General features: G+C 54.1%; 9 protein-coding genes across 9 annotated transcripts; 4 read left to right on the top strand and 5 right to left on the bottom strand.

Moving 5' to 3' along the window:
* Positions 1–148: 148 nt before the first annotated feature.
* Positions 149–1,909, top strand: AYO20_00848 (hypothetical protein; the record flags this gene model as incomplete). The annotated part of the gene is made up of 2 exons (XM_022639156.1): positions 149–291; positions 358–1,909. 2 exons carry the CDS (start codon positions 149–151, stop codon positions 1,907–1,909), a joined length of 1,695 nt encoding a protein of 564 aa, XP_022504947.1.
* A 272-nt stretch (positions 1,910–2,181) lies between these two features.
* On the bottom strand, positions 2,182–4,792 carry AYO20_00847 (hypothetical protein; the record flags this gene model as incomplete). The annotated part of the gene is made up of 8 exons (XM_022639155.1): positions 2,182–2,626; positions 2,696–2,857; positions 2,924–3,097; positions 3,247–3,388; positions 3,438–3,452; positions 3,507–3,691; positions 3,746–4,627; positions 4,686–4,792. 8 exons carry the CDS (start codon positions 4,790–4,792, stop codon positions 2,182–2,184), a joined length of 2,112 nt encoding a protein of 703 aa, XP_022504946.1.
* A 1,071-nt stretch (positions 4,793–5,863) lies between these two features.
* On the bottom strand, positions 5,864–7,030 carry AYO20_00846 (hypothetical protein; the record flags this gene model as incomplete). The annotated part of the gene is made up of 3 exons (XM_022639154.1): positions 5,864–6,528; positions 6,607–6,824; positions 6,912–7,030. 3 exons carry the CDS (start codon positions 7,028–7,030, stop codon positions 5,864–5,866), a joined length of 1,002 nt encoding a protein of 333 aa, XP_022504945.1.
* Positions 7,031–7,451: 421 nt separating this feature from the next.
* On the top strand, positions 7,452–11,924 carry AYO20_00845 (hypothetical protein; the record flags this gene model as incomplete). The annotated part of the gene is made up of 6 exons (XM_022639153.1): positions 7,452–7,607; positions 7,667–8,056; positions 8,117–8,928; positions 8,983–9,107; positions 9,176–9,257; positions 9,917–11,924. The coding sequence occupies 6 exons, from the start codon at positions 7,452–7,454 to the stop codon at positions 11,922–11,924; spliced, it is 3,573 nt and encodes a 1,190-aa protein (XP_022504944.1).
* A 322-nt stretch (positions 11,925–12,246) lies between these two features.
* AYO20_00844 (hypothetical protein) lies at positions 12,247–14,271 on the top strand (the record flags this gene model as incomplete). The annotated part of the gene is made up of 8 exons (XM_022639152.1): positions 12,247–12,588; positions 12,638–12,651; positions 12,705–12,942; positions 13,008–13,196; positions 13,255–13,397; positions 13,451–13,739; positions 13,806–13,997; positions 14,104–14,271. 8 exons carry the CDS (start codon positions 12,247–12,249, stop codon positions 14,269–14,271), a joined length of 1,575 nt encoding a protein of 524 aa, XP_022504943.1.
* A 326-nt stretch (positions 14,272–14,597) lies between these two features.
* On the bottom strand, positions 14,598–15,808 carry AYO20_00843 (hypothetical protein; the record flags this gene model as incomplete). The annotated part of the gene is made up of 2 exons (XM_022639151.1): positions 14,598–15,514; positions 15,670–15,808. The coding sequence occupies 2 exons, from the start codon at positions 15,806–15,808 to the stop codon at positions 14,598–14,600; spliced, it is 1,056 nt and encodes a 351-aa protein (XP_022504942.1).
* Positions 15,809–16,239: 431 nt separating this feature from the next.
* On the bottom strand, positions 16,240–16,923 carry AYO20_00842 (hypothetical protein; the record flags this gene model as incomplete). Its single annotated transcript, XM_022639150.1, has 1 exon — positions 16,240–16,923. One exon carries the CDS (start codon positions 16,921–16,923, stop codon positions 16,240–16,242), a length of 684 nt encoding a protein of 227 aa, XP_022504941.1.
* Positions 16,924–17,425: 502 nt separating this feature from the next.
* AYO20_00841 (hypothetical protein) lies at positions 17,426–18,967 on the top strand (the record flags this gene model as incomplete). Its single annotated transcript, XM_022639149.1, has 1 exon — positions 17,426–18,967. One exon carries the CDS (start codon positions 17,426–17,428, stop codon positions 18,965–18,967), a length of 1,542 nt encoding a protein of 513 aa, XP_022504940.1.
* Positions 18,968–19,137: 170 nt separating this feature from the next.
* Positions 19,138–21,040, bottom strand: AYO20_00840 (hypothetical protein; the record flags this gene model as incomplete). The annotated part of the gene is made up of 5 exons (XM_022639148.1): positions 19,138–19,312; positions 19,384–19,495; positions 19,561–20,531; positions 20,585–20,787; positions 20,846–21,040. 5 exons carry the CDS (start codon positions 21,038–21,040, stop codon positions 19,138–19,140), a joined length of 1,656 nt encoding a protein of 551 aa, XP_022504939.1.
* Positions 21,041–21,551: the final 511 nt, after the last annotated feature.

Raw genomic sequence — 21,551 nt, 5'->3', positions numbered from 1 at the left:
AGCTACTTGGCGCCAGATTGTCTGTCCTCCATTCCCGAAAACCATTGACACATAAGGGCACGAACGTCTTGTACCTCTTGGGCAGACGTCGAACCGCGGTCGTGGAGTACTTTCGTCGCTCAGAGGTGAAAAAAAAAGGACAAGAAAGATGGGTTCTATTTCGCCCGAACATGATTTTGAGGTCCTCGTGATCGGAGCAGGGATCTCAGGGATCTACATGCTATACAAACTACGCGAGCTCAACATCTCTGCCCGAGTCCTCGAAGCTGGCGGTGGCGTCGGCGGCACATGGTAAGAGAGAAGAGTCTTTCCTTTTAGGAGGAGGGCCTGGATTTGTCCTAACCCTTTCATGAACAGGTATTGGAATCGATACCCCGGAGCACGGTTTGACTCTGAGAGCTGGACCTATGGCTATTCGTTTTCCAAAGACGTCTTGAAGGAGTGGGACTGGAAGGAGCATTTCGCTCCTCAGGCCGAGACGGAAAGCTATCTCAATTTCGTGGTCGACAAATTCAAGCTCCGCGACGGCATTCAGTTCCAGAGCCGCGTTCGCTCGGCACACTACGACCAGGCGCGTAACCAATGGAAAGTGACGACCGATTCAGGTGAGGTATTCAACGCGCACTTTCTCGTCACGGCCATTGGCGCCCTGACAAACCCGGTCCTGCCACGGATCCCGGGCATTCCCAACTTCAAGGGCGCTTGGAGCCATACCGGTCTCTGGCCCAAGGAAGGGATCGACTATGCTGGAAAACGGGTTGCGGTGATAGGAACAGGTGCCACCGGCATCCAGACCATCCAAGAGGTAGCCAAGTCAGCGGGCAGTTTGACCGTCTTTCAGCGCCGACCGAATTGGTGCTCGCCGCTGGGCAACCGAAAGATCGACGCCGAAGAAATGGAGAGCATTCGAGCGCGTTACGACGAGATATTCTCCATCTGCAAGACGACGCCGGGATGCTTCATCCACCAATTCGATTCCCGAAGTGTTTTTGACGTCTCACCGGAGGAGCGGGAGGCGTTCTGGGAGAAGAACTACCATGAACCTGGCTTTGGCCTGTGGATGGGCAACTTCCGCGACGTCTACACGGACAAAAAGGCCAATGCTCTCCTGAGCGAATTTGTCGCAAAGAAGATCAGGCAGCGTGTCAAAGACCCCAAAGTGGCCGACAAACTTATTCCCAAGGACCACGGGTTCGGCACGCGCAGGGTCCCGCTCGAAACGCGATACCTCGAAGTATACAATCAGGAGAACGTCGAGTTGGTGGATCTGAATGAGGAGCCCATCGAGCAGATCACGGAGAAGGGAATCCAAACGTCGAAACAAGAGCGAGAGTTCGACGTCATCATCTACGGTAAGGCCATTGCAAGGCATTGGATTGCATTTTCCGAATTTGGCGGGCTCTTGCTGATCGTGTGTTTCTTGAATATAGCTACTGGATTCGACCCTGTGACCGGAAGCTTTAATGCCATTGATATTGTCGGCGTTGACGGGCAACGGCTGAAGGAACTATGGGCTCCGGGACCAAAGACGCAACTGGGGTTCTTGGTCTCAGGGTTCCCAAATATGCTCATGGCCATGGGTCCGCACTCGGCTCTTGGGAATTTCCCACGCAGCATCGAATACAGCGTCGAATGGATCGCGGATCTCCTGGGATATGCGCGCGACCATGGCGTCTCGGTGATCGAGGCAACGGAGCAAGGCCAGAAGGCATGGACGGAGCATGTCAGAACCTGCAGCGACGGGCTGTTGGTCAACGATGTCGATTCCTGGATCACGGGGGTCAACAGCAACGTTGACGGCAAGAAGACGCGGACCTTGGTCATCTACAACGGCAGTGCGGTGGATTACCGAGCTCGGTGTGACGAGGTGGCTAGAGAACGATACAAGGAATTGTCGCTGAAGCCTTGAGCGCGCACTTTCCTCGCCTAGAAAGAATGTCAAACATGTCGATCCCCCCTCTGTTCCCAAGACTCAAAACATGGTAATAGCAAGTGCCCTATATATACCTAATCGCTAAGGGGAAATAGCAAGTCCCAGAGGAAGAAAGGATTGGACGCTGGTTGGGATATTGGAAATCAAGTGCTCGTATGAACATTGCACATTTCTCGGTCTTTATTGTTTTGACACATCACCCACTGTTTCATGCCCTTTGGAGAGTTGACCATGGGTGTCGACCGAGTTTAGCTTGGAGTCCGATGCAGATGGTCTCCTCCCATTTCCGACGACCCTCTCCAGCGGCGTTTCGCTCTTGTTTCCTTGAACATCTGGTGCTGCCAGGCCCGTCTCAGCGAGGTGATGACTTCCAGTCCGTGTATGCTGCTTCGGAAGGACTGGCCAATCTCGGCCAGTGCCTGAATGCAGACGACAAAGTTATGCTGCGCCGCCTTGCCCTTCGCTCCCGAGTAAATGCAGCTGTCGTAAGCGTGCACGACCCCGGCCGTGACGGTCGACGCGACCGCCTGGACGTTGATATATCGGAGTCCGTAATTGGCTTTGAACACCTGCAGCAGTTTACATATTATGCCCGCGGACTTGGTGCACATCTCTCCGGCAAGGATTTCCGAGTCTGATTCGTGCACGACGAACGGTCGATTGAGGATGATCAGGATCTGATGGTATAATATGCTTTGGGGACACAAAGATTAGCCTCTGTCCAAGATCCGTTTGCACACAGGTAGGTGGATATCGTCTCACTGAAGCTGGAGCACGATCGGTGCTGGGACCGGAGAAGGCTGTTCTTCTCCGTAGTCGACGTGAAGCGCTGGAGGCAACGCCGCCAGCCACTGCTGGAGTTGTTTCGCCATGGCCGGAACGAAGAGCTTAGCATCTTCCGAGACAGAAGCGCTGCCGCCGTATCTGGGGGAAAAATCTTTAGCAAAAAATGGCGTATGCAAAGGCAGATGTTTTCCTTTAGTGGCTTACAGTGTTTCATAGATCTTTCGCAGCTTGATCGCCAGCTGCACAACACATGCGGTAACGGAACCAATACCAGAAGCATCGAAAGCAGGTGGTAGCTTCATCGGTGTGCCGTCTGCATCAAACGGCTGCCAATCGCTCTCGTTCAACGCATCCAGACGAGGGGCATCGTATCGCATCCTGCTCATCAAGTAAGGTCGCCCGCTATACGTACTGTGGTACCTAGTATCCCGCAAAGACAGTCAGCTATCCTCTCATCTCACGCAGGGGGAAGCCGTCCTCCTTTCCTGCTTCAAAAGGTCACAAAGGTGGGGAGAGGCGGAACTCACATATCGGCAGAGTACACAGTCCAAAAGAGACTTCTACGCACGTCTTCAAGAGCTGGAGTGTTCTCCTCGTTTCCAAGATAGTCGTCGTTGGCGCCGAGACGGAGATGCAGCCCGAGATCCGTGGTCATCTGGACGGCGACACCTGTGGCCCAGTCAATCCTGGAGCATGGTATAGATTTTCGTCATCGAACCTGAGTAAATCCAACCTAGACATCATCAGTCCCAATGTCTAGCCTTGACTGCGTTACAAGGGGACTAACCTCGAGAGTCACGGCCGTTGGCCGACTCAAAAGCCGACAAAATCACTGCTGCTTGTGTTGTGGCTATCGTCGGACGGTCCATTTCCGTCTCTAGGTATAACCGGGTCCTTGCGCCGAAAAAGTCGGAGGCGCTGTCCTGGATGGCAGCATGCCGTCTTGTCGAATACAATGCGCCGACGGCGAGACTAGGGGAGAACTTGTATAAGTGTCCGACTCTGTAAGGTGCTGTCCTGACTTACACTGCATTCTCGAGTGCGGGCGAGAATAACGCGGTTTCAAAGCCCCGGTAGTACAGCTCTTTCTGCTCAAAATACGTCTCCTTGTTCGCTTCGCGGACGAAAGTGTTGTGCCACGCAAAATAGAGACGTGTCAGATGGAGCTCGTATTCGGGGTCTGGAGTCCAGCCTAAATGCGCCCGTTTGACCACGATCTCGCTTTCCTCCCGGAAACTGTGCATATCTGGTCGGTAAATGGTTCTGAGGTCGTTGGGAAGCATCGACAAATGGCTTGTGGCCCCAAAGTACCGCATGTGTCCATCTTCCGCCAGACACATACGACCCAGCCGTTTCGATATCTGCTGGGTGATGTCGTCCTCCGAGGTCTGCGATCTCTGGTCGAGACTGTTTGCATTCAGGTTAGGACCGCCTCCGGGGCTTTGACTAGGCGATCTGGACTTTGTTTTCCGGCTTGCTTCCGATGTGACGGACGAGATCCGTGAAAGAAGTTGTTCATGTCCCACGTTATCCAACAACGGTGATATAGATTCGACTCCGGCTCCGTATGCCGCGCCCATATTTGACGATTGCTCCAGGTCGGGAAATCCAGTCAGCTCTTCATCCACCTGCTCCCAGAAGTCCAGATCCATGTCTCGGAAAACGATCGGTGTCGAGGCAGAACAGTCAGGAATTGACGTGCTATAAGGGCCATGTGCAGTTGCCGGAGGGTTCAGTTCTTGTCCTGCTGTCAGAAAAGGGTCAATCAGCGCCTCTGGGGGCGTGCGTCTGTCTATCACAGCAGCCTTTTCAGAAACGCTCTCGTCCTTTGAAGCCTGAGCCAAGCGTGCCTCAACTTCGGCCAGACGGTCGGTGAGCTCATTGATGGTCTTTTTCGTTGATTGGGCTCTGTGAAGCAACATCATAAGTTTTGTATTTTTGTTCCCCCTTGGCATTTGGAACCGACCTTCGTTTGTCGTCTCCAAGAACACAGTCCGTGTTATACAGTTGGCAATTTATGCATTTGGGATGCCCGTTATCGCACTTGAGCACCCCCTTAGCTTCTTGGGCCATTGGATTCCAGGATCACAGTCGGGAGTCCCGAGAGGCCTCACTCACCCTTATCTTCTTCTTGCGGCACTGCAAACAGGCTAGACGAGCATGTCGTTTTTGGGAACCCTGGGCTCCATTATCCATCTTTTTGCATATCAGAGAGCCAGCCTCGCGCAATTGATGAGAAGCTCCAGACTCCAGAGGTGACGTCGATTGGTTGTGGAAAGTAATTTGATTGTCAGTTGAACAATTCACCGCTGCGTGGAAGGATGGTAAGAGGGTCTCGTGAGAAGCAGGCTGGCAGGATGTTGCCATCAGGTGGATTTTGCGGGGTGGTTCATGTGGTCTGTTGACCCAAGTTCCCCAGACTCCAAAGTTCAAGCGAAGCCCCCAGAAAGACGGTGCTAAGAGTACGGAGTACCTCGTACAGAGTTTTAAGTCTTACTTGGCAACTACAAGGAGCGGACTGGGTCAGCCATAGGCGCTCCGAGGGCGGCACATTGGCTAAGGCAGCCTTTTTGTGCTGGTGGCCTTAGGGTTGCACTACTTGAGATTGGGCGCCACCAGCTTTACCAGGCACGCCAGGGCAGCAGACATTTGCATCCACCATCATCTACAAAGGACTAACAGGTGCGTCTGGCTCCCATCCGATGCTTGGGGGGAGTAGCCACGAGTGTAGGTCTTCAATCTTCTCTGACGCAGCTTTGGTATGGGGTTTAGCAGCCACGCAGCGACCCGTGACTGTGAACAAATCCAGGATGGCTCATGCCGGAGATACTTGTCCGTGGGGATGACTTCGCCGAGCCTGCTTCTTGACCTCGGATACGATGTGGAACCAATCAACTATCCCGCTCTTGTACTGCACAAGACGTTCAAAGGCTTGAGTTATTGGGGCTGTTTGGGGTTCAAAAAGCCGTTGTACGAGTACGGGGTCAAGTTCGAGACCCTGAGGCAACTCTCGATCCTCCAGAGCAGTCGGTGAGAAGGGGACCTTGGTTGTATCGGTCAGTAGGATATTTTCTCTACAGTAATAAACCAGAGGAAAGACAGCCAGCCCAGCTTCGAAGAACCACTTCCGCATTGGACGACATGTCACAGTACATAGTCCTCGAGCGTGCTGGGGGCAAACAGCTCTTCGGGTTGGAATCTCCTCTGCGCCAACCCCTGATCAAAGGAATACTGCAAGAACTTGTCCAGCACATGCCTGTTTGCCTCGAAGCCATCTTTCCACCAGCGCTCGTCTCCGCCCATCAGCCTCTTCGTCTCCTCCACATGGTCCTCGAGCCACGGCAGAATGTACCGTAGCGCCGCCCGCTCCTTCAACGGCTCGTATGCCATCTCCAGACTTCGGGCGAAGGCCTTGGTCAGGCTCTTCGCGATCCACGGGTTGGCGTCATAGACGCTGCGCTTCAGAGCCACGACGTGCATGATGGGAAAGATCTTGGTGCGGGCATAGTACTCGGCTTCGACGGCTTTGAAGTCGTCGAACAGCCTGGTGACGGTTTCTGGCGACGTGTCGAACGACGAGGGCTTGGTGGCGCTGAAAATGGCGTCGATCTCCCCGTCGGCGAGCATTTGAGATAGATTCTGTCCGGGTTGGATCGCGGTTACTTGGATGTCGGCCGGGTAAGTGTGTGAGACCTTGGAATGTCGGGGCTTGTCCGACGGCTCAATGGCGCCCGTGTAGAAGTGCACGCTGGACAGAGGCACCCCAAAGTCTTCTGCCAGGATCCCTCGTTGCCAGACTGCTGCTGTCACTGTGGTTTGCAGAAATCATTAGGAAGGGGACATCTCTCTTAGATGGGTGGGAGGAGTCGCGATCTGGAGATACTGACTTTGATACTCTGGAGTTCCAATGCGTTTCCCATGCAGATCCTCCGGTCTCTTAATGCCGGCTTTGGAGTTGATATACATCGACTGGTGGCGGAAGAAGCGACTGGGGAAGACTGGCAGAGCGATGAACGGTGGGTTGTCTTGGTTCAGCGTCAGGACGTACGAGGACAAGGAGAGTTCAGACAGATCGAATTCCTTGAATCGAAGTTGGCGGAAGAAGCTGTCCTGGTCCATCCATATCAGTCACTCCATACTCGTCGTCACAACCGCTTTGACTGCTGAGGATATACGGCAGGATCATGCATACGTCTCCTCGACCCGATAATTGAGAAATGTGAGCTCGATTCCTTCTGCTCGCACTCTGCCATCTTCTATGGCTTTCATCCGGTCGTAGTCCCAGCATGCAAATGACAGTTTGAGCACCATCTTGGGGCAAGGAATCTTTCAATATTGGCCGTGTCGAGCCTTTCACCGAGTAATGGAGGGTATTCTCCCCTGTTGTTTGCTCACTTCCTCTTTTTGTACATGGTACGTGCTTCAGCCTGCTTCCAATCCCGGGGTCTCCAATGGTCTTCGGGCAGTTTCCGGCGCGAGGCGCCATGAGACACAGGGTCTGGGCCACACTGAACAGGGAAATGTCTCGATCCGGCCCCCCAGTTTGTTGGGCGCCACTTTTTAAGATCCGCGGCTCATTCCGACAAAACTCATCCTGTCAATATCGGGGTGAGACTCTGGGGCAGGGGAGTCCACGAGGTATAATACCCCACAGAATGGCATGTGTTTGAAATGCTGCATCCCTACCCCAGGCTCACACGTTCACAGCAAGCCCTCACATCTGCTTCTCACCATGGATTCGGACGACAAAGTCCACGTTGTGGTCTCCAAAGACGGTTCTGAACAGGCGATTGAAAACGCCGTCTCAGAGAAGCCGGATGATGTTCGACGCGATCGTCATGGATTTCCTCTTCTCCCCCAGCCGACTCGGTTTCGCGACGACCCCCTGGTAAGAGGCAAAAAGTTCGATTATCTGAGGTATTCAGCTCACTGACACGATCTCGGCAGAACTGGCCCTCATGGCTGAAATGGCTCGTGCTCCTCCAGGTTTCATTCCTCGCCATGCTGGGGCCGTTCAATTCGGCGGTCGTCAACCCTGGATTGGTGCCGCTCGCAAAGCTGTTCCACATCCCTGTCGGCCAGGCGTCGTACCAGACGACCTCGGTCATCATCTCTGTGGGCATTTCGCCATTGTTCTGGACACCGCTGGCCAATGTCTATGGGAGACGACCGGTGTATCTAATCTCAACCCTCATCGGAATCGTTGCCACGGTCGGTAGCGGCGTCGCGAAAACATGGCATACTTTGATCATTGCTCGGGTTTTTAGTGGCGTTGGCGTCGGGGCAGCGATGGCTCTGGGTGCTGCTACCGTCAACGACTTGTTCTTTCTGCATGAGGTACCGTAGCACAATCACTGGAAATCCCCCGGTTCGAACACATACTAACACAAGATTTAGAGAGGCTTGAAGATGGGCATCTTTACTGTCTTCTTGACCAACGGGGCCCATGTTGCACCAGTCATCGGGGGCTACCTGGTACAGACAGCCGGGGTTCGATGGGCATACTACTTCCCGGCCATCGTCAACTCTGTGACCTTTGTGGTTATGGTCTTCGCCATGCCTGAGACGCTGTTCTCTCGCTCCGAGAAGGTGCTCGCACAGCACGAAGAGAGGACCTACATGCAGATGCTCTTCAGCTTCCGCAGAAACGCGCTCCGAGACCGACGAGTCCACCTGCGAGATTTCGTGCGACCCTTTGAGATGATGTACTATCCCTCAGTGTTCCTGACGTGTCTCTACTACATTGTCTCGTTCGCCTTCTCCTCCATCCTACCAGCAGTGACAGTCGCCATTCTGTTCACCAAGATCTACCATTTTAAGACCGGCGCTATTGGACTCATGCTCGGCCTCCCCCTGCTGATCGGCTCGGCTCTTGGGGAGTTTCTCTCCGGACCCTTTTCGGACTGGTTCATGTACCGATATGCGAAGAAACACGGAGGAGAGAGAAAGCCTGAAGCCCGACTGCCCGCGTCTCTTGGAAGCCTCCTGCTCTGCCCCACAGGAATCATCATCTACGGCGTCTGCCTGTACCACAAGACCCACTGGATGGGCCCTGTGATGGGAATGGCGATCGCCAGCTTCGGCCTGCAGCTGGTGACCACGGTCAGCTATGCCTACTGCAGCGACTGCTACAAGCCGCAGTCGGGAGAGATCAGCAGCCTGTACAACTTTTGGCGGCAGACATTTGCGTTTCCTCTCGGCTTTTACGCGTGAGTTCCTTTCTTGATTCTAGAGTTGCAGAGATTCAGGCTGACTATCTACAGTCTCCCGTTCGCCAACGAGATCACCATCCAGTGGGCTTGGATTACCCTTGCTCTACTAACGGCGGTGACATCCATGGGGATTGTTGTTCTGATATTCAAGGGTGAAGAGTGGAGGAAGCGCATCGGTCAGCCACAGTTCCACAAGGATATCTAACCTTGTGCGAGTATTTGGGCATGCTGGAAGCACATTTAGGGCTTGATACGGCATCAGAGATCTACATACCGTGGTTGACCGGGTTCAATGACCGGCTACTTACGAATGCCAGGGAATATCAGTGAGTAGAACGATGGATATTCTGAACAAGGGGGTACCTCCACGTGTCTCCTCTTAGGACTCTTCTGGTTGATCAAGGTGTACTCGCCCTATGTAGTCCATGAAATATGAATAGACAGCACATTAAGAGAAACGTAGAAACACATCATCTTCTCTGACAATCTGACAAGAAACCCTCCTGAACCTGGTCTTTCATCTCGGCCCCATGCATTGATCCCGTCACGTGCAGCCCCCAAAGTGCCGCATTTTCCCCGGATTCTCAATCCTTGAATTCTGGCGGGGTTTTGCATTTGCTTTTGTTACCATCACATCCTCTTCCACCACATTAACCACAGGCGAAACACCGGGTGAATGGATATCTATAGCAGCACAGAGACCATCCCGGCCCAAGCACGGTGCTTTTTCAAACACGGTATCAGAGCCATTCTATTCCCTTTAATATGACGGATCCACCACTGAAGAAGAGACTGGCCTCTGGGAAAGCATGCACGAGCTGCCGAAGGAGGAAAAATCGGTGTGATGGAGGTCGCCCAGACTGTTCGTCCTGCCAGAGTCGAGGGGTTCGCTGTATTTATCCCTCTTTGGTGGACGAGCTCAGCATTGACGAGTAAAGAGCCGGATGTCCTGTTGTATTTCAACCCATGTCTAACTCCTTTTCAGGCTCAGATCGCTGGTAGACCTCAAGACACGAAGCAATGTTGGAATTGTCAGCGAAGGTGTGGAACAGGTTCAACAAGCTCCCTACTTTGACGACGACGACGATGATGATGCCGCCGCCGCTTCCGCCGCCGATGTCACAATCCAGCGCAAAGTTACAAGCGTCCAGACGCCCCTTTCCACTAGTCCGTCAGAACCTCAAGAACCCGAGGCGTTCTTCGGAGAGTCGTCGACCTTCGCCTTCGTCTCCAAGGTTCAAACGACGAATGCACCGCGACAAGGCCTCACGCCCGCGAATAAGCGCCGCCGCCTATCGAGTTCGCGAAGTTCTCAGACTCACAGCCTCGATCCCGGCCTGACTCCCCGAGACGGCGAGGACACGTACGAACTTCCCTCGAAAGATCTTGCAGACAGCCTTGTGGACTTGTACTTCAACCATGTGCATCGTCTCTACCCCTTTGTTCACGAGCCGAGCTTCAGAACCCAATACGAACGAATGTGGACCAGCGACGGGGATCACTCTGACACGAAAGCCACCTGGCTGGCGGTTCTCAATCTCATTTTCGTTCATGGATGCGAGTTTCATGATCCCATCGAAGGGAGAAGCGCCTCACATTCGGCCACGCGATTTCTTGTCCGGGCTCGAAACATTGTGTTTGCGCATATCTTCAAGGAAGGCAATTTGGAGCTCGTCCAGGCCCTACTTTTGATGTGCCACTACCTCCAAGGCACTCTGGAGCTGACTGAATGCTGGAGCCTGAGCGGACTCATGATCAGAACCTCCATCAGCATCGGTCTCCATCTTAACCCTTCCCCCGCCATGTCGGCGGTTGAAAGAGAAGTCAGAAAACGCGTGTGGTGGGGTTGCTTCGTGATTGACCGGACTTTGAGCATGAAATTTGGCAGGCCGCCTTCCATTCCCACGGGGAATGCGTCAGATGTCGAGCTTCCGTTGCCGGTCGACGATCAATATATCATGAATGACTCGATTACACCTCGACAGCCTGCGAATCGTCCGTCATTGACGTCCTTCTTCATTCGGACGATCAAACTCGCACATATCATCGACAGCGTCCTCCTCAAACTCTACTCTTCGTCGACAAAACCGTGGACTTCGACGGTGCCGTCTCCTAACAAGCAGGATCATTTCACCGAGATATTTGGTCACTCGGTGCTCTTGGATGGGGAACTACTGTCCTGGTGGAATGGCAACCCATCCCATCTGAAAGAGGAGCCTGACTATCCGGATGGCCCTGATTTCCAGCGACAGCGTAATGTCATGTACATTCGGTACGCCAGCCACTACAGGACTATCGAAGGAGTCACTGACCTAGTGTGCAGGTTTCTGAATGTCCGGCTATTGCTCCATCGCCAGTCATTTCTGATATTCAGTCGACAAGAAATCGAAGACAGTTTCCACAGAGACGTTGCCATTGCCTCGTGCAACCGTTGCATCTTGGCTGCTCGCGAGACCATCAGGGTCATCTACTCTCAGTATCGTCGGGGCCTGCTGAATTCTCTGTGGTACAATCTCCACTGTAAGACACCACCCACGCACCCTGACTCCCGACTAATATCTACAGACGTATTTACTGCTATCGGAGTGCTCTTGACATTACAGACGATGGAAAGATGGAAGCTAGAAGCGCTGGGTCAGATCGGGCTGGACGAAACCCTGGAGCTGGGCATGGAATTTTTAAAGGTAGCCAGCAGTACCAGCACGCTGGCATCGAGGTATCTGATCCTGCTCGAGCGCATCCAGACTCAAGCGAGTGGTCGGGAGACTCCCCTTCCCGGCCAGCCCTCCAGTCAAGGCCATCTAACACAGCACCATCCGGATAATTCGGACCCGGCATTGCCGCCGGCAGACAGGACTCCCTTGCAGCGACCACACGACGAGGGTCAATTGATGCTCAGCTCGGATCTTATCGACTTTGACGACTTGCTTTTTGGAACTGGTCTTCCGAGGGATCTTCTTTCGGCTGATTGGTCCGGCTTTGATCCCCTATGACCAGAAAGTCCGCTTCTACCATGCAGCAAAGAGCCCTGCCTCATGCTAGATTACAAAACGGCTGATGCGGAGTCTCCAACTTTCTTGGAGTTTGTTGCCACTTTTTTGGAGACTAAGCGACGACTCAACGTGGGATCTTCAAGGCTGCATGGACCTGCAAGTATCCGATCGGAATGGAGCCGTGGGAGCCGCGGCTGGGAACCGACACCATGGAAGAGGAGAAGGACACCCCCATTGCAACATGTCTCGGCATATTAAAAAGCATCGGAGACCACTAAAACAAGCGATAACAAAGTGTACACGGGACCCAAAGACCCTCAGAATGCATGGACAAGCGGCCTCTGTGGCTTCCCAAGTCGTTGATTTCGTCCGTCACCTCTCTTGGGTGATTCCTGTGGCAGGTGTAGTCGTATGCACCTTTGCATTCATCGTCTACCAGCGATGGCTGTCGCCTTTGGCCAAGGTCAACGGACCGTTCTGGGCGTCACTCAGCCCGCTTTGGAAGTTACTGGCATTCAACAACGGCAATTTCCACGAGACAATTCTGGCCCTGCACGAACAATACGGACCCATCGTCCGCATCGCGCCGAACGAGGTGATTATATCTGACAAGTCGGCGATTCGCGAGATATACAACACCGTCCAAGGCAGAGACTTTTTGAAGGTATGTGAGCAGCTGGCCCGAAACGATGTCGAGTATCTGACCGTGACAGACAACATACTACGAGTAAGTATATGGATGCTCAATGCAGATTATCAACGCTAAAGGATTGGGAAAAGTGCGTTTACCGCCTTCCGACCGACCATTTTTGGTCAAAGAGACCCGTATCTGCATGCCCAGCGCAAACGCATCGTGTCGCACGGGTACAGCATGAATGCACTCCAGTCCATGGAGAAGTTTGTCCAGGAGCGTCTCCAGATCTTTATGAGCAAGATGTCGGCGTTTGCAAAGTCTGGAGCTGAGGTCAACCTGGGGAAATGGTGCCACTTCTTCGCCTTCGATGTGATCGGAGAGTTGGTATGTCTCAGACGTCCGGTTGTGCCTGTCCCAGAGACGTGTGACTGATTGTTGGGCGATTGTAGGCGTTTAGCGAGGGATTCGGCATGCTCGAAACAGGAGTCGAGGACGAACATATCCGTCTCATCAACAACCAGATGGAGTTTGGGTCGACGATTGGAATGATGCCGTCCCTGATTCCATATACCAAATGGACCTGGCTGCCCATTCCGTGGCTGCAGAGTCTGCAAGCGGGTCGTGAGAGGTTGAAGGAGGTCAAACAGCCAAACAAGAACCCCGCAGTGTGTGCAACTGGCTAACTATCCCCTGTAGCTCACGAGGTCTCGCGTCGAACGGAGACAGGAGAAAGTCAGCGACCGGAAAGATCTTCTCGGCAGACTCATCGAGGCCAAGGATCCGGTGACCGGTCAAATGCTCGACTCGATTGATTTGCGGACCGAAGCTTTCTCCAGCATGTACGTTTCTGTTTTTATCTTTATCCGACCTCCTACTAACCCAGTCGACGCAGCGTCGCGGGGAGTGACTCCACATCGTCAGCCCTGAGCTATACCTTCTATCACATTCTCGGCCATCCCGCCGTCTATGAAGCCCTGACCAAGGAGCTGCGAACCGCGTTTCCCGAACGCGACTACAAAACCGACGAGACACCCCCGACATATGCCGACTTTGGCAAATTGCCGTACCTGCAAGCCGTGATCAAGGAGAGTCTGCGACTGACTCCCCCGGCGACGATCAACCTCCCGCGGTACGTGCCAGAGGGAGGGCGTGTCGTTGCCGGGACGTATTTCCCTGCCAAGGTATGTTACAGCCCTTTATATTCGGAAATGGTATTTGCGATCCTGGTCGCTCAGGGAAATTGTTAGACAATCGTCGGAATGTCCGCCCTGCCGGTCCATCTGAACCAGGAGACGTTCGGTCCCGATGCTGCCATGTTCAACCCCGACCGCTGGGTTCACGGGTCTGGCGGGATCACTCCCGAAGAGATGCAGCGGTACTGGATGCCCTTTGGCCACGGGTCGAGGCAGTGTATCGGCAAGAACGTCGCCATGATGGAGGTGAGTTCTCCCACTCCCTTCCCCATTTTCCAGATTCGACCACCTGCCTCCGCAGCCTTGCCTAGCACTTACCAAACTAACGCACAACTCTTCCATGGGGCTGTAGCTGGTCAAACTCGTCGGCACACTCCTGCTGTACTTTGACGTCGAGCTTATCACCTCCGACACCAACACCGCCAAGAAATTGCCCGAAATCCCTGTGTCGAGAAGTTTCTTCTTTGCCAGGATCAGGGATCCGTTGATGGTCAGAATTCGCGAGAGGGGGTCACGGTAGAGCTGGAGATGTATGGGAGTGCCGGATTGACACGGCCGATGAACGTCAACGTCAACGTGAATGCGGCACGAAGATGAAGATGGAGATGAAGACGAAGACGAAAACGAAGAGGAAGGAAAACCGACATACGAGGAGATTCGTCCTTGTTGGTTATCAACCCAAATGAGCGAGATTACAACGGACTTGAAATGGACAATCAGACAGATTGGGAGCGAGGATGGTGGGACAGACAAGGTAAAGCAAGGCAAGACAGACGGCCTCCCAGGCAAGAGCCTCTCACCACGCAGGAATGAGTCCTAGTCCAAGACAAGATACAAGAAGTAGTTCTATTCAGTTCTATATACGATACACAGACTCCCGCCGCCTGCTGGCCCTTGCCCTTCCGCCCCTCCGCTGACGTAGATCTGACAATCAGAGACCAGCCCGGCGATCAAGCCCCCGACCGCTGCCCTGGCGTGGCGGGTGCTGTGGATGTCGCTGTCCGTGTTCATGGTATGGCGCCACGTGCGGACGTGGCCGCTTGGATCGGCCTCGGCCTTTGCAAAGACCTGGACGACGGTGCCGTTGTGCCTCTTTACCGTCTCGAGAAGGGCAAGAATGGCGGCCGCGTCGATCGCGTCTGCCATATACCGCGACAGAGCGTGCAGGTTGTAAGTCGGCCCTCCTCCCACCGCAGCCGGATCCGTCGCCAGGACGAGGACGTGGCAATCCTCCAGCTCTGCGCCGCTGCTGCAGCTCGCCTTCGCGCTCCAGGTGTTTTGTGACGCCAGGACGTCTTCGAGCTGGCTACCGTCCGGCAACTCGTCCAGCGCGGACGCGATCCCCACGGCACTCGCGTACCGCGACCTGGCCATGGACTCGTACGTGTCTGTCGTGACGGGTACGCGGGCCTGAGCGCGAGCGGCTTCGATCTTCGCCGACGTCAACAACGGACACTTGACGAGGACGAGATGGACGTCCCCCGCCGCGAGGGATGCGGCGTGCATCATCCCGCGCACCGTCTGCGCGACCTGCACGGCATGTTCTGGCGTCCCGACCTCGTAAGGCTCCAGAACCCGCGTGCGCCCGATCGAGGCGACGAGGCCCGTGCGCTGGCCATCGCGGGCGCGCACGAAGAACGTGACGTGCGGGCTGAGCACGCCCTCGGTCCCGCCGGAAAAGATGGTCACGGCGTCATGAGGGATCAGTGATTCCCATACGGTAGACGCGAGCGTGCGGGAAAAGTCATTGACGCAGCCGTTTCCTTAGAGAAAGTAGTGATGCTAGTCAGCATCCAGCGTTTTCTGTCTGATAACTTGTATCCCCTTGTTCCCTCCCTTTTCGTGTTGGAGGGCTGGCTCTTCAAGACAGGGACGGAGAGTGCTAGACGAAACGACGGGGGAAGGGGCCAATACATACCTTCGGTCTTGCCAACCACAGCTAAGATCTGGGATGCGTCACAGCCAGCCTCTTTCAGTCTCTCCAGAGGCGTCGTGTCCGCTGGTGACGATGTGGGAAATTTGAGAATCTCGACCGCAGCCGCCGCCGCCGCCGCCATCCTTGAAGACGCGGAGATTTATACAACAACTACTCTGGCTCGTTTCGGCCATGCACATATATCGCTCCAAGAAACGACGTCAACGGAGAAGATCTATTCGTCCTATACACTGCGAACAACAGCCCGATCTTTCTATTGTTTCGTCGGACATCTCCAGCGTCAGTCGTACACGCGCGCTATAGATGTCGCTTATCACCGTCGTCTATTCGGCCGTCGGGAGGGCGGCGGCCGTTGGCCGACGGCTTACTAGGTGCGCTTTCAGGTACTTACTCGTTGATCAAAAAGTGTAAGAGGTGCAGCACTCATCGAATGCCATTCAATATACTGGAGGTCAAGTTGCAGCTTCTTTGAGTGCAGCAGGTGGTAGTATGGTATCCTTCTCGTATATCTGCAAAGACTCCAATCTCTCCTCCCTCAAGAGCCGACACTCCTCAGTCAGCACTCTCAGCTTTGTCCCACACTTTCCTAGCGGCAGCTCGAGCTGCGATCTTGTGAAACCACTCGTCCACCAGCGGATACTTGCTCTGGTCGAACTCGTCCTTGGTAAAGGCCTTGCCGACCGTGTATTGCCAGGGAGCAAAGGCAATGTCAGCATAAGACAATTTATTGCCAACAAGCCACGGCCCATCGCCACCAGCGCTCTCCTGCTTCTGTCGAGCCAAATGCCCTTCCAACACCCCTACCACCCTCTCAATCTCTTTCAAGTAGCGATCAAGAGCACTGGGTAGCCTTTCCGGATGGAACAGTTTGAACCAACCCGCCTGGCCGTAATACGGGCCCTGTCCGGAAACCTGGAAGTAGAGCCACTGCCTAGCGAGCCAGAACTCGGTTGTTCCGGAGGTAAAGCTCAGTCGGCGCTCCTTGTCGTATATTTCGATGAGATACTCGACAATGGCACCAGACTCCCATAGCGTGATGCCGGTGTTAGGGTCGTGGATAGACGGTAGACGCCCGTTGGGGTTGATAGCGACGTATTCGGGTTTCTTGACATCGGATAAAGGGACCGGGACGACTTCGTATGGGATCTGCAGTTCCTCTAAAATGATGGCGACTTTTGCCGGATTTGCAGTCGCAGGTTCGCCCCAGAGCTTTATGGGTTTCAGTGGAGAAGACATCCTGGAAACCTTGTCAAAAGATGGAGGAAAGGTACAGTGTTAGTCGCTGAGACTCTGAAAGATTTCATCTGTGTAAGATGCCTTCCCGAGGGAGCAAGGCACATATATAGACAACATGACTCTCGTACATCCTGATGATTTTGACAAACATCTCTGCGAACAGCCGTCACTCGGCTCAGACTTCTCCATATATTTGTAAGAGCTGAGAAATACAAAATTCAGGCAGCGCAAAGATTCTCCTTTTTCGAGGAATCACTTCCTAGAAGCTTTCTATGTCAAAATGCTATTGAGAATCATGGTGTACCAAGGGGAGTCGGAAAGCAAAACTAATCCCGATTGGGAAATACCTTAATGTGGGCCCCGGACCTCGACTCTGAGCTAAGCCCAACCGGGAGAAACTTTTCGAGCACGGCAAAAGCCTCCATCTGAATCGCTCCTCCTTGTCAAAAGCCAGCAATTACGTCTAGAACTCTCTCCATCTCTTCAGACCGATCCATGTCCAATGCCATTCTCAAGCAGGGCGTGTCAAACTTGTAAGATTCGAAGGGTCAAGGTCGGCCATCACCCCTTTGACGGCGACCGATCCCACCCGCTGACACAGATTCAGTGTGACGAAACCAAGCCGACATGTCTGCGGTGCTCAGGGTCCGGGAAAATCTGCCTCTTCGCCAGTGTGGTCGAGCAGCCCGGCTTTGTGTTCAACCTCGAGAATGCCTACGCGAGCGGCAAGGTCAAACGACCGAGGGGCCCGCGATCGTGCCTGACCTCGCTCCGCCCACGTTTCGACCTCGAAGCACGTGCCGTCGCGTACTATCTCCAAGACCATGTATTTGTTTCAGATGATGTCCCAGACGTCGTCCAAAGCCTTTGTACGTACGTCGGCGTATGGAAAGGCTCTGGGGTCGAGTCTACGATGGTTGACCTGGCTCTATCGGCCGCCTCACTCGCTGTCTTTTCGCGGGTCAAACAGCATCCACAAGCTGGGGCTGAAGCAGCAGCCAAATATTCCGTCCTTCTGCAATTGTTGAAAGAGCGCATCACGGATATGGAGCTTGCGTCTTGGGATAATTCCAATGAGATCGACGCCTGCTTGCTGACTATGTTCCTCATGGGCCGGTACGAGGCCGCGATGCCGCCGACTAGTTCTACTGTGTCTGAGTCGCTACAGAGATACTTCCACCATGAAGGGGCTCTCGCTGTGTTGAAGGCCTGGGTACAGCGCCCCAATCAACCCCGAGTAACACCCATCGTCAAACTCGGCCGGCGAGGGCTGATCAGATCTTCTCTGCTTCGAAAAATCCCTTTACCGAATTGGATACTCGAGGGCGAGCGTTTCGGCGAGCAGGACCGTGAGATGGTGTTTGACCGTGTTTTAGTCGGTGCTGTCAATCTGCATCATGACACCGGGCTTCTTCTGCAGCGGAACGATGGACTATCACCGTCCGCGGTGTTAGCACTTCTCGGTCAGGCGCGAGGGTATGACGAATCACTACGCGACTGGGCCAAGTCATTACCTCCGACATGGTCCTATCAGAGACACACTCTCACAGACCCCGGTCCATGGCCCAAGCGACACTTCTACTCTCCAACAGCCTATAACTTCCAGACAGTAGGCCAAGCCAGCGTCTGGAGCCAATACTTTGCCGCGAGAATGCTGATCAACAGCACACGCCTCAAATTACTTGACATAGCTCGCCGACCTTCATATCTTGGCTCTCAATACGGACAGAGCGAATGGCTCGAATCGTCGATCCTTCTCAACTCCATGGCAGACCGCTTGGCTTTTACCATCCCATTTGCGCTGGGCAGACTCGAGGTGTCGCAAACCTCAGACGCGGAGACTCTGGCGACGGCAAAGTCTGACAAGGACATGAAGCCCTCTCTCGCGGCTCTGGTAGTGTGGCAATTGACCCTCGCCGCGAGCATCGAGCGAGTCGATCCCAAGCAGCAACGGTGGTTCCGGTCCGAGACCGCGCAGCTGGGGAGGAGGATAGGAAACCACGTCCTTGAATCTGCAGAAGTTGGTGGGTGGCTTGTCCTTTGAGCTGCAAAATGGATGCGTCTCAGACCCTTGATCTTTCTGAGGTCACAACATCCTCAGCTAGCGGAATTATCGTCATGCGTGTCCCATTTTTGTGTGATAGATCGTGTAATTAATATGGACGATACGATCTTTCTTGAGGATATCCTTCTCCACGGCAACGGTCTACGTAACTAGTCCCAAAGAAACCCCACCACCTGCCGCCACTTGGGCATATTCGGCTCTGGCTCCACATCCTCAGCCGCGCGCGCGAGGGCCTCTGCGAGAGGAATCTCCGAGAGCTTCACAATCTTGGTCCGCTTGTATAACTTCCAAGCGACATATGCCGTGATGACGAGAGGGATGTCCCTTTGAGAGCAACGTCAGCGGGTTGATAGATCGACACAAGATATTTCTTCTAGAGGAGAGAATGAACTCACAGGTATGATGAGATGAAGCCGCTGGTCGACCAATTCCCCTTGGTGAAGACGGGGAAGCCGGCTGTGAGGAGGATCACCACGCACAAGAAGAGTGCTGCTGGGGTTGAGAATTCTGTGCGAAAGGAAGGAGATCAGCATATAGTCTCGAGCGAACAGGAGCTAGGGTGGCCCACGTACCGGTCCATCTCGAATGCCATGGAAGCATCTTCAATTCCAGTCCCTGTGCATCAAAGGCCTGCAGCAGTCGCCAATGGTTCAACAGCACCGAGATCCACGAGATCAGCACACCACAGGCCGTCAAATCCACAAGCCACCAGAAAACGGTGAGGGCGCCATCAGATAAGCTCATGAATGCCAGAAACATGAAGGCGGCGAAGAAAAGCACGCAAACGTAGGGGACACCCCACGGTGTGGTCCGCAGGAAGACTTTGGGGGCCTGGTTCTTGAGCGCCAGGCCATACAGGACACGGGTGCCGGAAAGCAACGCTTGGTTCGAGCTGGACCATGCAGAAGTGATGACAATGGCGTTCACCAGTGATGGAACGCCGTTGAGGCCTGCCGCGCTGGCGGCGATGACGAATGGGCTCTGCGCGGCAGTGCCCGACTCATCATCAAGTCTGGGGTCGTCGCTTCGCACAAGCATGCCTACAATGAGCACAGCCAGGACGTAAAAGGTCGAAACACGGATGAAAACCCGCTTGCAGGCCTTTGGAATCGCCACGCGCGGGTTTCGTGTCTCGGCCGCGGCCATGGCAATGCTTTCCGTGCCCGCGAAGCTGAAGACGGCGTTGCTCATGACGGCCCAGTAACCGAGAAACTTGCCCCACGAGCCAGCGGCGATGAACTCGACGAACGGGCCTGGATTTTTCCAGTATCGGAAGCCGGTACGAGGCGTGCCTGGAACTCCACCGAGGTCGATGACCAATCCGAGCACAATCAGGAAGACGATGAACAGGATCTTGAGGAGCGCGAACCAGAACTCGACCTCGCCATAGATGCCGATGAAAGAAAGCCCGACGATGACGGTCAGGGCGATGAAGATCACTATCCAAAGTGAAGGGTTGATGTCGGTCCAGTACTGGAAGAGAACGCAGATTGCGGTGATTTCCGCCGGGATGGAGAGACAATTGCCGTACACCAGGTTGTATCTATTCAACACGTATCAGAATGGCATGCTGCTCAGCACGTCGGAAGGACAAACCCTATTGCGAAGCCAAACGCAGGATCGACGAGGAGTTCTGCATGTCGGACAAAGGAGCCAGTAACAGGTAACAGAGCCGTCACCTCCCCCAGCGCAAACTGCACCGCGCACACAACCACACCGATAGTAGTGTAGCCCAACAGTGCTCCAAGGGGCCCAGCGGTCTGAATAGATCCTCCGAGTCCCAGAAAGAGACCTGTGCCCTTTACCCAAGGGTCAGTTTGTGATGGAAAATGAGGCGAGAGAAGCGGTGAAACCTACAATGGCTCCAGCGATGGCGATGAGAGACACATGGCGCTGATGAAGACCTCGCCTGAGCTCGCGATCCTCTGTGACCGTCACAAAGTCACTCTCATCAAGGGACGAAGGACCTCCTGTGATGTAGGGTGGAGAGCGAACCGCTGGCTCTATACTGCTCCCGACCTGCTTGCCAACATCCTGTGTTGTTTCGGCCATGTCATCTGGTAAAGAGGATGTGATAGTTGGCAGACCGCCTGGAAATGGGATACAGTGAGCATGAGATGATCAACTGGATGAAAGGATTGAAGTCGCAAAAATCGCAATGCGACAACAGAATTTCGCCGCTAGATGGCGTGCTCGATTAGACTGGGTAAGCACGAGATGCTGGCGAAATCCTACCCCACGAGGATAGGCCTTAGCTTTCCGCTGGGGAAGTGTGCGGGTATTTTGTGTAGATAGCTTGAGTATAAGTACGTAATTGGGCACAAGAGGACAGTAGCAACGTAGACCACTCGGTACAGGATCTGTGATGCCCTTCCTCAGCGAGTACTCCATACATGACGGAGAAAACCAAGTCGATAGTGCGGGAATTATGGTGGCAGGCGATTTGTGGAGTAAAGTTGTAGTAATTAATGGCCCTAGAGGCGATGCTTAACCAGCATAAGCGTAACTTTAACGGAGTCTCGGCTTCAGCTTCCCATCCTGGAATACAACTCAGTGATTATGC

The sequence above is a fragment of the Fonsecaea nubica genome, assembly GCF_001646965.1.
Source record: "Fonsecaea nubica strain CBS 269.64 chromosome Unknown Scaff3, whole genome shotgun sequence".
NCBI lineage: Eukaryota > Fungi > Ascomycota > Eurotiomycetes > Chaetothyriales > Herpotrichiellaceae > Fonsecaea > Fonsecaea nubica.
Note: the sequence above shows the minus strand (reverse complement) of the source record. Positions and strands in the feature narration are given on the sequence as shown.